Raw genomic sequence first — 12280 nt, forward strand, 5'->3', positions numbered from 1 at the left:
GGATAGGATGTTTTGAGGGAGCAAGTAGCCATGGGGGATATATATACAAAAATGCTATGTAGCCCTCTCCTCTAAGCTAACTATGCTAGAGGTCTAAGTCACTCCTTTACATAACACTGAATCAGAATTTGTGGAAGCAGGCAAAATTAGGACTGTCTCAGTGACTGGTCTCAGGAAGGTTTTTTGGCTCCCGTCCTTTACAATCCTGACTTCCACACTTTGGACCTTTCCATCATCACTAGTAATGGCCTTTGTAATAACTCCAACTGGCCACTGGATCCAGTGAGTTTGCTTGTCTTTTAGAAGAACCAGGTCCCTTTCCTTTAAATTAAGGCTTCTGTGTTTGCCACTTTTTTGGTATTATCAAGGGGTTCTGTTCTTTCCCTAGCAGGTTTGACCTTTTTAGTCGTCCACTGACTCGAAGCATGCCCTCGTTGTCGATCACTGGGTTCAGTGTGAATAGTGGGCTACATTTTGGGACTGGTCCATTGCCTCTTAAGCACTTACTCTCTTCCACAAAGACTTCTTCTTGCACACGACCTATGATGAATAGCTCAGCCCTCTCATACTCTAATGCATGGGGTGACTCCTTACAGGTGTGCCATCCATGGCAAGACGATGTCTGATTCGATTTGCGGAAAATCTGTGCAATATGACTCAATCTTGCTATAGTCTTCACCAACCTTTTCCAAGAGGAGAAAGGTTCAAAACGTCTTACCTCCAAATTTCTTCTTGAGCAGATGTTGGAACTAAAAGCTACAACTTCAGGCCGGATTTCCGGATCAGTATCCGGATCCTCCAGGTGGAAATCGATATCTTGTAGAAGACTGGTCCATTAAAAACTTGGGTCCTTTCTTAAGGTCTGGTGCTGGCTCAGCGTGAAGGTTATCTAAAATCTTCTGCATGAATGCTAGAAAGTGCTCTTGCATCTCAGGTTTGTTACGGAGAGTTTTCTTAAGTGCAGCAAATCTGGTTAAAGCTTGTTCTCAATTGTTAGGAGGAGTAAGCCTTGGTACTCGGAAGGGTAATGGAGCTACCCAACTGTTGGAATTGTCCTTGAAGAACTCTTCATCCATAATCTTGATGAACTCCTTGTCTTCGACTGAAGGAGCAATCTTGTTGTCATCACAAGTAGTCTGGTACACTGAATGACCAAAGTCCTTTTGAGAAGTGAGCTTGCAGTTAATACTTTGGAGTGCTTGATATTGAACTTCGTTTTTAAAATCAAGTCTTTCCTTCACATAATAGTGCAATGGACATTTCATCAATCGATAGGTAACATTAGTTTTGTAGGAAGCTACATCCAAGAGCTTGTGAGATTGGTCTAAACAGACTTCTCCTATTATCACCCATCCAAGATCAAGTTTCTGGGCCTGAGGAGCATCATCTGGACCGTTGCATAACTCTCTTATTTTATGAACTCTAGGAATGTCTCTCCTTAGTAGAATCAAAATCTTAACATCCTTGTTAAGTGGTGGAATGTAGTTAGCAATGTGGCTCAAATGAGGGTGATGACGTGCAACCTCTGGTGTGGGGATTTCTTCTCTGTTGTTCGGTAGCTGATCACATTCGATTAGAGTTGGAAGAGGAAACTCTGTGTCCTCATATTCTGATGCAACTATGAAGTTGTGGGCTCTTCTTCCAGAAGTATTGATCTTTCCTGCACATGTCTGCAAGGTATAAGACCAGGTCTCTCCTTGAATGTTGAATAGGTCAAAGAATTCTGTACTGGCCAATGAGCGATTGCTCTGATCATCGAGTATGGCATACATTTTTATGGAATTTTGTGGACATCCTTCAGGAAAAACCCTTACAAGACATATCTTGCTACAAGACTTGCTATGAAGTCCTTCTCCACATACCTCTGTACACCTTGTGGTTACGGGGTTGGCATATTGCTCAGTTCTCTCCCCGCCATCATCTGATGTAGTCTTGGGGTTGCTGCCGGGTGAAGGTTTCCTTTTGAACAGGTCTGAATGAAGAGCGTCCACATGTTTGGCACTGTTACAGAGAGAACACCTGATGGCAATCTTACAGTCTCTAGCTAAATGATCGGAGGATGCACAACACTTAAAACAGATATTATGCTCCTTGAGAAATGACTTGCATTCTTCAAAAGGCTTGTCCTTAAATGCACGACATTTGGAGAGAGAGTGTGGCGCATTATGAATAGGACACTGTTGATTAAGACTGCTAGCTTTAATGTCTGTAGCTAAGACGTTGGATGCTATCGCGGTCTTCCTCACGGCAATAGGATGCCTTAAATCCTTGAATTTACTGTTGGTGGCAATACCCCTTGAAGTAGTTAAAGGAATGGTGGTTGTATCTGGATAGAAGAAGCTTGGGTCATTCCTGGATCTTGCAACCTTCCGCACAAACTCTGCTAAATAAGAAAAGGGAGGGAAGGAAACATGATGTTCATACTTATACTTTGATCCTACACTAGTCCACTTTCCCTGAAGATAACTAGGCAACTTTGCTACAATAGGATTTACGCCCTGAGCAGCGTCTAAATAGCTAAGACCTGGTAAACTAGGATCTAACTTAGCAATTTCAAGTTCATGAAGGAGGTCACCTAACTCTCTAAGCTTATGATTGTCCTTAACAGAGATCTTAGGAAAGTCGTTTAGTCTCTGGAATAAGGCTGATTCAATGACTTCAGGGCTCCCATAGTCTTGTTCTAGACGTTCCCAGGCAGCATCAAGGCCTGCTTTAAAGTTATAAATGTAGACAGATTTAATTCTCTTTACTTGTTCTGAAGATTGACGCCCCAACCACTTTATTAGTAAGTCAAGTTCTGCTTGAGGTTCAATGTCCAAGTTCTTGGTTACTGCCTTAAATGTAGATCTCCAACTCCTGTAGTTCTCTGGGCGGTCATCAAATCTAGACAGTCCAGTTGTAATCAACTCTCGTCGAATCATATACTTGCTGAACTCTGCAATGTCAGTGCTTTCAGTTTTTATAGCCACAGGGGGTACTGATGGTGCGTCCTCTTGGACCATGGTTGGTATCTGATGCTGGCTGGTAGGTAGAGAGAAAGGTGTTGCAGATGGGTTTAATCTAGGTAAGGGTCTGTAGTCTGAAGGTCTCTGAGCATTTGAAGTTAAAGAGAGCTGTATAAAAGGGGGTATAGAGTTCATTCTGTAGTCTTCTGCTGTGCCCTTGTAATCTCTATGCACATAGGGTTGTGGTGGCACATGACCTGCGTAGGTTGATTTGCTTGATTTTGTGACGTGCGGTAGTTGTGGAGGGTCTCTGTTAGTAGGTGTGTCTAGTTGACCAGCTTGCTTTGGCGACACATTGCCTTCTGATCCACTTGCTGGATGATTAGGAGAAGAATCTCCAACTGTAGGTGGGACTGTATTGTCGTGGTTCTGAGTTAAGACAAACTGTAGGGTCCTTTCAACAGGGTCTTGACAAGCAGCCAAGCTGGTACAAGCTGCTCCTTCTTCTTTCAATAGGGCTTGTTCCAAGACAAATAACTCTGCTAAAGCTACTTCCTTTTCTCTATTCTTCTGAAGAATTTCTAGCTGAGCCTCTGTTTCTGCTTGTATTCTTGCTTCCTTGCATTTAGCTTCTGCCTTAAAGGCTGCTTGAACCTGGGCTACTGCAACCTTTTGGCGAGCTTTGAGTATTTGGTCGCTCAGTATTGACCTTATAGAGCAGGACCGTAATGACTTAGAAGAAGATTTATGATATGAGCTGGCAGATCTAGATTTTCCTGAGTGTCTGGAAGAAGCAGATTTACAGGATGTAGTTTCATGTAGATGTGCTAATCTACCTTCTATCTGTGCCTTTGCTTCAAGATATGTGCTTTGCCTCTGCTGGTCAGTAGAATTAAAGTCCTTTAATTCCAATGCAGCTTCCTCTATGTTGGAATGTGACAATAGGGAATAGTACTTCTCAGAAAGTCTTTTATAATTCTCAAATGCCTTCTTAACCCTTAAGAGAGCAGTGTTCAATTGCTTTAGAATTGTTGCTAGTTTCATTAGTGGCTGTTATACAACTTAAAGTCTTTTCCCATAATGCAGTCAAGTTACTAGATGTTTCTTCCTTACTTGCTTCATAAACCTCCCTTGCCTTCAAGGATGGATGAGGGGCTCTGACAGGACGAGGAGAATGAAGTAAGGAGTCTGCTTTATCTTGACTAAATGCAGGTAACTCTGTGGGATCTCTGTCAGACATAATAAGTACTGTAGTTTTGGTGTCTTGTTAGAAATCTGCCAGAGCTCAGCTCTGTAAGTAGTGACTTCTGTTAGTAAGCAGGCTGAGCTGAGGAGCTGGGTATTTGTGACAATAGCTAGCTAGTGTTGCAACTGGTTCAGACTGGATAGCTCAGCTCAGAAAGCTGTAACAGTAATGAAGCATTCAGTAGGTGGCTGGCTTCATATGCAGAGTAATGCTTCTGGTGACTGCGACAGTAACACACAGGCACGTGGTTACTCACATTTCTGAAGCTGCAGAGATACCTGTGATGGATTCTTCTGGAAATTTACTGTTCTGTCTCAGCATCGATTGTACCTGTGACCTTCTTGTAGACCCAGTCTGTAAGTGTGTGCAGCAGGTTGAATGATGACTTTAACAGATAGTTTACCCAATGAATAAAGACTCCAGAGGTGTTCTCCAATGCTTCTTTATGCTTCAAGTTAGCAAAGGCATAAACATAGAGGCTTTTCCATAGATAAATTTCCAATGAAGTTACACAGCTCCCACACTCTGCAGCCACTTCATAACAACTAAACAAAATGGAGTTACAGCAGGAAATGAAGGGTGGGAGCAACCAACTAGCCACAAACAGCAGGGGTGCAAGGATGATACCAATAACATAGCATAACATAACATGTAATAACAACTGCTAGACAGTTAAAGCTGCGTGGCAGCACAAATGCCTATGATAGGTGCAACAGCTCAAATGAACCCTCGCAGCAATAGAAGATTACCAATGCAGTGGTAAAGGGGGTGCAAAGGACCAGGACAGCAGCCACCAGCACAAGGGACCATTCTCGGTAAATATACGTAATGTCCCTTGTGCTGATTAAAAAAAATAAAGTAACGCAACTTAGGTTTTAGCACACACAGGTGGTGCCAGCAGTAGCTTGCAGAGGGTGTACAAATAGAGCTACACTTGAATAGAGACATCTAGCTATGACTAAGTGGGGAGCGTGTTGGACCTCTGCAGAGAGGCCACTGCTTCCATGGTCTTTCCCTGTAGTTGTAACCCAACAAGTGTCCTTATTGGAAGATTTACTCTCTATTCTTTTTCTGGTAACAATGCAAAATGTGGATTGGCCTCACTGTCAGCTCCAGTGGCAACAGCCATTAGGACAAATAGAAAGTGTGAATTTCCCCAGCACAGACACAGACAGCAATTAAACAGGGGTTCTCTCCACTCTAACAAATTAAAAAAAAAGCAGTTGAAAAACATACATATGAAATATTCATCAGATGTGTAAAGTAATACACAGATCTGTAGCATGCATAAAACATGCTACAGCAAAAATCACATTAGTAAAGAAAAAAAAAAATAGAGTCAAAACCCATTTAGAACCACTCGCGGTTACAATTGCCGGCACTCGGCTATTGAAAAATTAAAGAAAAAATGGCGTGGGTTCCCCCCCCCCCCCCGATCCATACCAGGCCCCCAAAATCTATACCAGATCCTTATTTGGGCATGCAGCCTGGCAGGCCAGGAAAGAACCATACCAGGACACATGCCCTCAACATGGGGGAGTGGGTGCTTTGGGGCAAGGGGGGTGATGTCAGAAGGGGGCAGGGCCTCCGGATGACATAGTGCCCCTTGTCTATATAAAAAATGTCAAAGCACGGAACGGCCTTCCAGGAGGCAGAGCGTTTTAATTTTTTTCGGGTTGGTGGGCGGCGTGATTGGCAACGGATTTACATCGAGGGGCACTATTTTTTAATTTTTTAATAAAGGATTTGTCAAAAACGGTCTTGTGTTGTTAATGCTTTTGTACATTGTTTTGGTGAATGGTAAGGGTACTATGTACCCGATACTAATTTACATAGGGGGGGCTTCCAGATTCTGATAAGCCCCCCACCCACAGGCCAGGGTTGTCGGGAAGAGGCCCTTGTCTCCATCAACAAGGGGACAAGGTGCTTTGAGGTGGGGGGCAGAGCCCTCCCTGCCACAAAGCACCCACCCCCATGTTGAGGGCAAGTGGCCTGGTATGGTTCAGGAGGGGAGGGGGTGCTTGCTCTCTCCCCCCCTCCTTTCCTGACCTGACCTGCCAGGTTGCATGCCTGGATAAGGGTCTGGTATGGATTTTGGTGGGAACCCAGCCATTTTTTTTTTTTTTTTGACCAGACCCAAAAGGTCTAGTATAGACTGGGGGGGGGACCCCACACAGTTTTTTTTTCTTTTTTTTTTTTTTTTTTTTACCAGACTTTTTTTTTTTTTTTTTTTTATTCAGCTGTCAACAGGGAAACCCATTGACAGCTGATGACTCATTGGTTAAGGATGCTGTGGCCAGCTTCCCATCCCATTTTTTTAATAACTGCCGAACAGGCAAATGTTATGCCTAAACTCATGCTTGGGATGAACCGTTCGCCCATCCTTGATCAAGAGTTAGAACATTCAGAGACTAAAATTCTAGAGACACTGTTCTACTGCCCCATCTCCTTCCTGCTCTTTTGAAAATCAATGCAACAGTGACGCTCATCCTGAGCTTCAGCTATTTTGTAGGCTCCCACCCTCTGACCCACCAGATTACAGAACCATTGCAAGCTTTAATATTACATACTTCAGTATAAAGTAAAGACACATGTTAGGTTATTCACTGGCTGAATTGAAAAACCTATTTTTAAACCCAAAAGGAAAAATGTAATATACTGCAGCTTACTACTCCTTAGATGTGGAGACTGCATTCGTTTTCGTTTTTTTCAAGCTTTTTTTCTTTATTTTTATCTGGTGATCATGCCAGTAACACCCTTCCTATTCTAGGGTGACAACCCTCACTGTACTGTTTCTATGGAGGAGCAGCACCATCACCCAAGACTGGACTACAAACACCCTCCCTCTCTCCTCCATAACATAAGTGTGTGTGTGTGTGTGTGTGTGTGTGTGTGTGTGTGTGTGTGGGGGGGGGGGTGTTCTGTAGTCCAGATAAAGAGCACTGGGAATAATGTAACAGTCAGCACTGTAAGTTATCAGCTTATTAGATTTAATAGAAGAGGTTTTCCAATGTATTGAACAGATATAACATAATGCTTTTGACTGTATATTTAACAGCCTAAAAGCAGAAAATAAGAGAAGTTCATTGTTAGAGTTCATATTGCTTTTCATAAAGTTTTTTAGTAGTGGTATGAAGACCATTACTTACATCTATGGAGCAGCCCAGGAGAGAACCTGTCTTCAGAGCCTTCTGTATGATCTTGTACAGGTTATTTGGAGCTTTTTTCAGATCATACCCCTCGGCCAGACCCCCGGTGAAGTCCTTAAAACCCTCTGTGGTGGCCCCGCCAGACCAAGCTTCAGAGGGCCCATTCTGCCTGTGTATAAGGACAATAAGTTCGATAATGCATCTGGATTTTAGAGCATGGCCTTTCATCTGACCTGACCCATCTGCTAGAATTGGCCACTGAAATGTTCGGTACATATCTATACTTGCAACAACAAAGTACAAAAATCTGCTATAGTCTAGTAGTAAGGATAGACCTGTTTAAACCATATTAGCAACTAGTAGGCAACTTGGCTGATCTTCTTAGCCAAAGACCCAGCATAATTAGCCATCTGTGCTTTTATTCTTCAAACTTTTTTCTGTGTTGTTTATTCTCTTTTTTTTAAATTGATGTAATCACTAGATGTCATGGATAGTAATTTTAGGAGGGCTGTAGAGAAATCTCGGAGCACAGAAGGACGGAAGTGGTAATGTGCTCTAGCAGTCTCATGTAAAGTGTGCCTAGTCTCTAGCTTGCCATACATGTACAGATTTCTCTTGTTCAGGTCAGCAGGCTGTATGAGAGAAATTCATAGATAGCCCCTTCCATGCTAAACAGCGTGGATGGACAGATCTTCTGCTGCTGGCTATTTTGTTCTGACAGCCTGAGCCAGCACCCGCGGACAGCTGCTAAATACTATATGTGGCCCTTTAGTGAAGTCATTTGCTGCTGTATACAGTGAGGGAAAAAAGTATTTGATCCCCCTGCTGATTTTGTACGTTTGCCCACTGACAAAGAAATGATCAGTCTATAATTTTAAATGTAAGTTTATTTTAACAGTGGGAGACAGAATAATAAAAATAAAATCCAAAAAAATGCATTTCAAAAAAGTTATAAATTGATTTGCATTTTAATGAGAGCTGTCCAAGGATGTCAAGGACAAGACTGTAGACCTACACAAGGCTGGAATGGGCTATAAGACCATCGCCAAGCAGCTTGGTGAGAGGGTGACAACAATTGGTGCGATTATTCCCAAATGGAAGAAACACAAAATAGCGGTCCATCGGTCTGGGGCTCCATGCAAGATCTCACCTCATGGAGTTTCAATGATCATGAGAATGGTAAGAAATCAGCCCAGAACTACACGGGAGAATCTTGTCAATGATCTCAAGGCAGCTGGGACCATAGTCAGCAAGAAAACAATTGGTAACACGCTACGCTGTGAAGGACTGAAATCCTGCATCGTTCGCAAGGTCCCCCTGCTCAAAAAAGCACATGTACAGGCCCGTCTGAAGTTTGCTAATGAATATCTGAATGATTTAGAGGAGAACTAGGTGAAAGTGTTGTGGTCAGATGAGACCAAAATGGAGCTCTTTGGCATCAACTCAACTCGCCATGTTTGGAGGAGGCCCAGGGCAGGGGCGGACGTACAGGGGTCGCCATGGCGACCGGGCCCCATGCTGCAGGGGGCCTGAGAGGGCCCCCTGTATGTATAGCGAGGAGGAGCGGCAAGCGAAGCTGCGACCGAGCTCCCCCGATCCTCCCGACGGAGCTAATCTCACATAACATTGGAATCAATGGAAAGTGAAAGCAGAATGTGTGCTGTGCTCTCTGCCTCCCCCTACAGTGCAATACCCAGCAGGAAGTTACAGGAAGGTAAAGTCCTCTCTCGTTTTTTAAAAAAAGGCTTTCTGTATGTATGCATTTATGTATGTGTGTGCATATGTGCATCTATATATGTATGTGTGTGTATGTATGTATGTGTGTGTGTGCATGTATGTATGTATGTGTGTGTACTATATGTGTGTATGTGTATGTATGTATGTGTGTACTGTATGTGTGTGTATGTATGTGTGTACTGTATGTGTGTGTATGTATGTATTTGTGTGTATGTGTGTGTACTGTATGTGTGTGTATGTATGTATTTGTGTGTATGTGTGTGTACTGTATGTGTGTGTATGTATGTATGTATGTGTGTGTACTGTGTGTATGTGTGTGTACTGTATGTATGTGTGTGTGAATAAGCCCTTAGGGTAGGAGTTGCCCACCACTTACTTTGCATAGGCTTTCTCCATCAGGGCACTCCAAGATTCAGTCCCTTTGGCTGAGTGAACGAAGAGGAGCTCCCCATTTTTGGTTGGAAGTCTGTCATTGATAACCAAATCCACCCATTCTCCATACTGCCTTAACTAAATGAGAAAAAAAAAATTAGAAGACATTTTTAAAAATGTTATAAACTAAGGTTCTGTTCACACTAGTGCGGCTCTAAACTCACGCAATTTCAAGTGCGACTTTGATGCATCTTTACACTCTCTGGCACTCGAGTCACAAGAAAGTTCCATCAAAGTAGTGCAGGAACCTTTTTAAAATCGCTGAAACTTTAGGTTACATAGATTGGAACGGGTGCCTAAAGGTGGTAGCATGAAACTTTTTTTTTTACATTTTTTTTCTATTTATTGCTAAAACTAAAATGATCTATGTAGGTTACTCTCCATATCATGGTGATTTAATACCTTGATTTTTTTTCTCTATACAGCACATGCTTTGAATAAATGATTTGAAAATATGGACAGAAAGAAAAGGGGTAATAGGAAGAGGAGGTGAGTTCCTGCTGATCCATGCATGCCGGGGATGTGTTCATTCCTTTAACTCTACATACAGAAAACCATGGGACTATCTGCAAGTTTATCAGGAAATAGAACGGAAAATTAGAATTTTGCAACGCTTGATAATTCAAGTATACTCTCAAAAGTAAGGAAATAAGTAAAATTTCTGTTTGAGAATTGGCTTGATTTGCCTGAAGAAATAAACTAATTTCTTATTGTCTTTATTATTTAAGTCAGTTATCTTTAAATTACTCTGATCATAGCCTAGAGATTTTGGGTTGTAACAGAACTACAAGCCTGAGCACTGCCAACACCAAGACCCGAGCTAGGAAATATAGCTCCTTAGGTTACTAAAATCCCCTTACACTAATCTTCTGATACAAGCAAATCAGAAACGTCAGTTGTTGCACAGCCATAAGGGAATAATGCATATAAGGTGTCTACTATGAGTATTTTTCCTATGATCATCAGGTCCACCTAGTGGCCATAATATAGTATTATCCTGAAATATTGCAATCAGCAAAATACCACATTTTGGCCAATAGATGGAGCTGGTGTTCCTAGGAAATACACATAAAAGACACATTGTGGGGATTGTTCTCAAGGATTGTACTAATGCTAATGAGGCATTCGCACACAAATTATTTATAAATAGACCCCTAAGTTTATTGCAGGCTTTAAATAACGGTTCTTCTGGTAGAAGGAGAAAAGAAGGAAAAAAGTTGTTTTTTTCTATTGAAAGAGAGACAATTCTTGTTTCAGACGCTATGTGGGTATTTACTTATAAATCAGTTTTGTAGATTACAATTTTCTTTTTCCAAACCTTTTTTATTTTATATACTAAACAACTGCACATTTTTCTCTATTCTACATAGTAAATAATTAGCACATATTCTTAACATTTCATTGAAGAAAATGCACAATCAGACTATACAAATGACATTGTGATCTTGTTTCACAACTATGATATTGTTAGCAGTGTTTGATTCTCTTTGTCTGTGTTACATTGTTGTCAAATATTCTGCTGGGGATGACTTAATTCATAAGGGCGCTGTCTCCTGTATTGTGTGAATAAGGCATTCATTTTTGCACCTGCATCCGCCACAAGCTTGGTGCAGGGAGTCTATGGATATGAAAGCAGATGTAGCGGCTGCACAGACACAGAAAATTTTACAGACATGCAGGAATGGGTCATCCTCTCCGAATGCACACTGTCCCCGATTGCTCATATATGTGAACCAGACCCTTTAAAAACAATAGGATGCCAAGTAACACACATTTTGAGTTGTGCACAGGGCTTGCAGGTGTGCTCGAATCAACATTTCCTGCTGCCCATAACAACAAATCAGAATGCTTTCTTTTATTTCCAACTCCTACACTGTAGAAATGATAGCTGGAAGCTGATTGGTCACTATAGGCAATAAGATATGTTCATGTTAGCACGCATCATGCATTAGCCTCAAAAGAGTCATCCATGGCCAGTCTGACATTGCCAGATGTTCTTCCCTGGATTACCTGGAAATAGAAGATTCCTGTATAGTTTTCCTTGAAGCTCTGATCATTTGGGACCACTCTGGAGAGGACCTGGTCATTGAGTGTAAGGGAAGCGATGGCAGCCAGCAGCCAGAAATCACCTAGAAAGAACACAAAAGAGATCTTCAATTAGAGAACTCCACAGTGGCGGAACCACCAGGGTTGCAGCAGTTGCACGTGGAGTTCCGCCACTGTGGGGGGGCCCGCTGGCTTCTCAAGTAACACTTTGGTCTGGACAGGGACACTTACCGCACAGCACAGGGGACCACCCACACAGTCTCCGCCAGTTCAGGGCAGCTGCAGGCATGTTGTCTGAGAGCCGATTCTAAAAGAGTCAGCGGACCCAGTACAGTGATGGGGAGGAGCTGCAGGAGGTTGGATGTCAGTGGAGACACATGTAGACACGTGTAGACACGTGGAGACACGTAGTGGAGACACGTGGAGCAGAAGGGGCCGATAGAGACAGCAATGCAGGGGGAACCAAGTGGACACTGACAGCAAGTAAGTGTTAGTGATGTCCAGTTCATGAATGAATCATTCTTTTGAATCGATTCTTTTCAGTGGATGAATCAGTTCATCTGACTGAACTGATTCATATGAAACAGTTCACTATTAAATCAATAGGACAGAGAGGTCTGGTAATATGATCCTAGAGTGAAAGAGCTTAGCTCCTCCCTGCAACCAATCAGACCCTCCCAGCACACTGACATGCTGGAAACAAGCCTATAACAGTTCCGAGTCAA

The 12280-nt window shown here is 42.5% G+C and overlaps 1 protein-coding gene and 1 pseudogene across 2 annotated transcripts in view; both read right to left on the reverse strand.

The window, feature by feature from the left end:
* The window catches only part of LOC309550642 (calpain-2 catalytic subunit-like), a gene marked incomplete at both ends in the record, with an annotated part of 56963 nt that extends 45119 nt beyond the window's left edge, over window positions 1-11844 (reverse strand). The window contains 4 exons of the mRNA XM_082250979.1: window positions 7341-7509; window positions 9454-9587; window positions 11520-11638; window positions 11787-11844. Of these exons, the coding sequence (XP_082107105.1) occupies window positions 7341-7509; window positions 9454-9587; window positions 11520-11638; window positions 11787-11844 (480 nt within the window). The remainder of the gene's footprint in view (window positions 1-7340; window positions 7510-9453; window positions 9588-11519; window positions 11639-11786) is intronic.
* LOC309550194 lies at window positions 1775-6784 on the reverse strand (annotated as a pseudogene). Its single transcript has 3 exons — window positions 6762-6784; window positions 4448-4632; window positions 1775-2380 (listed from the first exon to the last, which is right to left on the reverse strand). The product of its transcript is annotated as an uncharacterized misc_RNA (transcript).
* Window positions 11845-12280: the final 436 nt, after the last annotated feature.

Source organism: Pelophylax lessonae (assembly GCF_965119305.1).
Source record: "Pelophylax lessonae genome assembly, chromosome: 3".
Taxonomy (NCBI): Eukaryota; Metazoa; Chordata; class Amphibia; order Anura; family Ranidae; genus Pelophylax; species Pelophylax lessonae.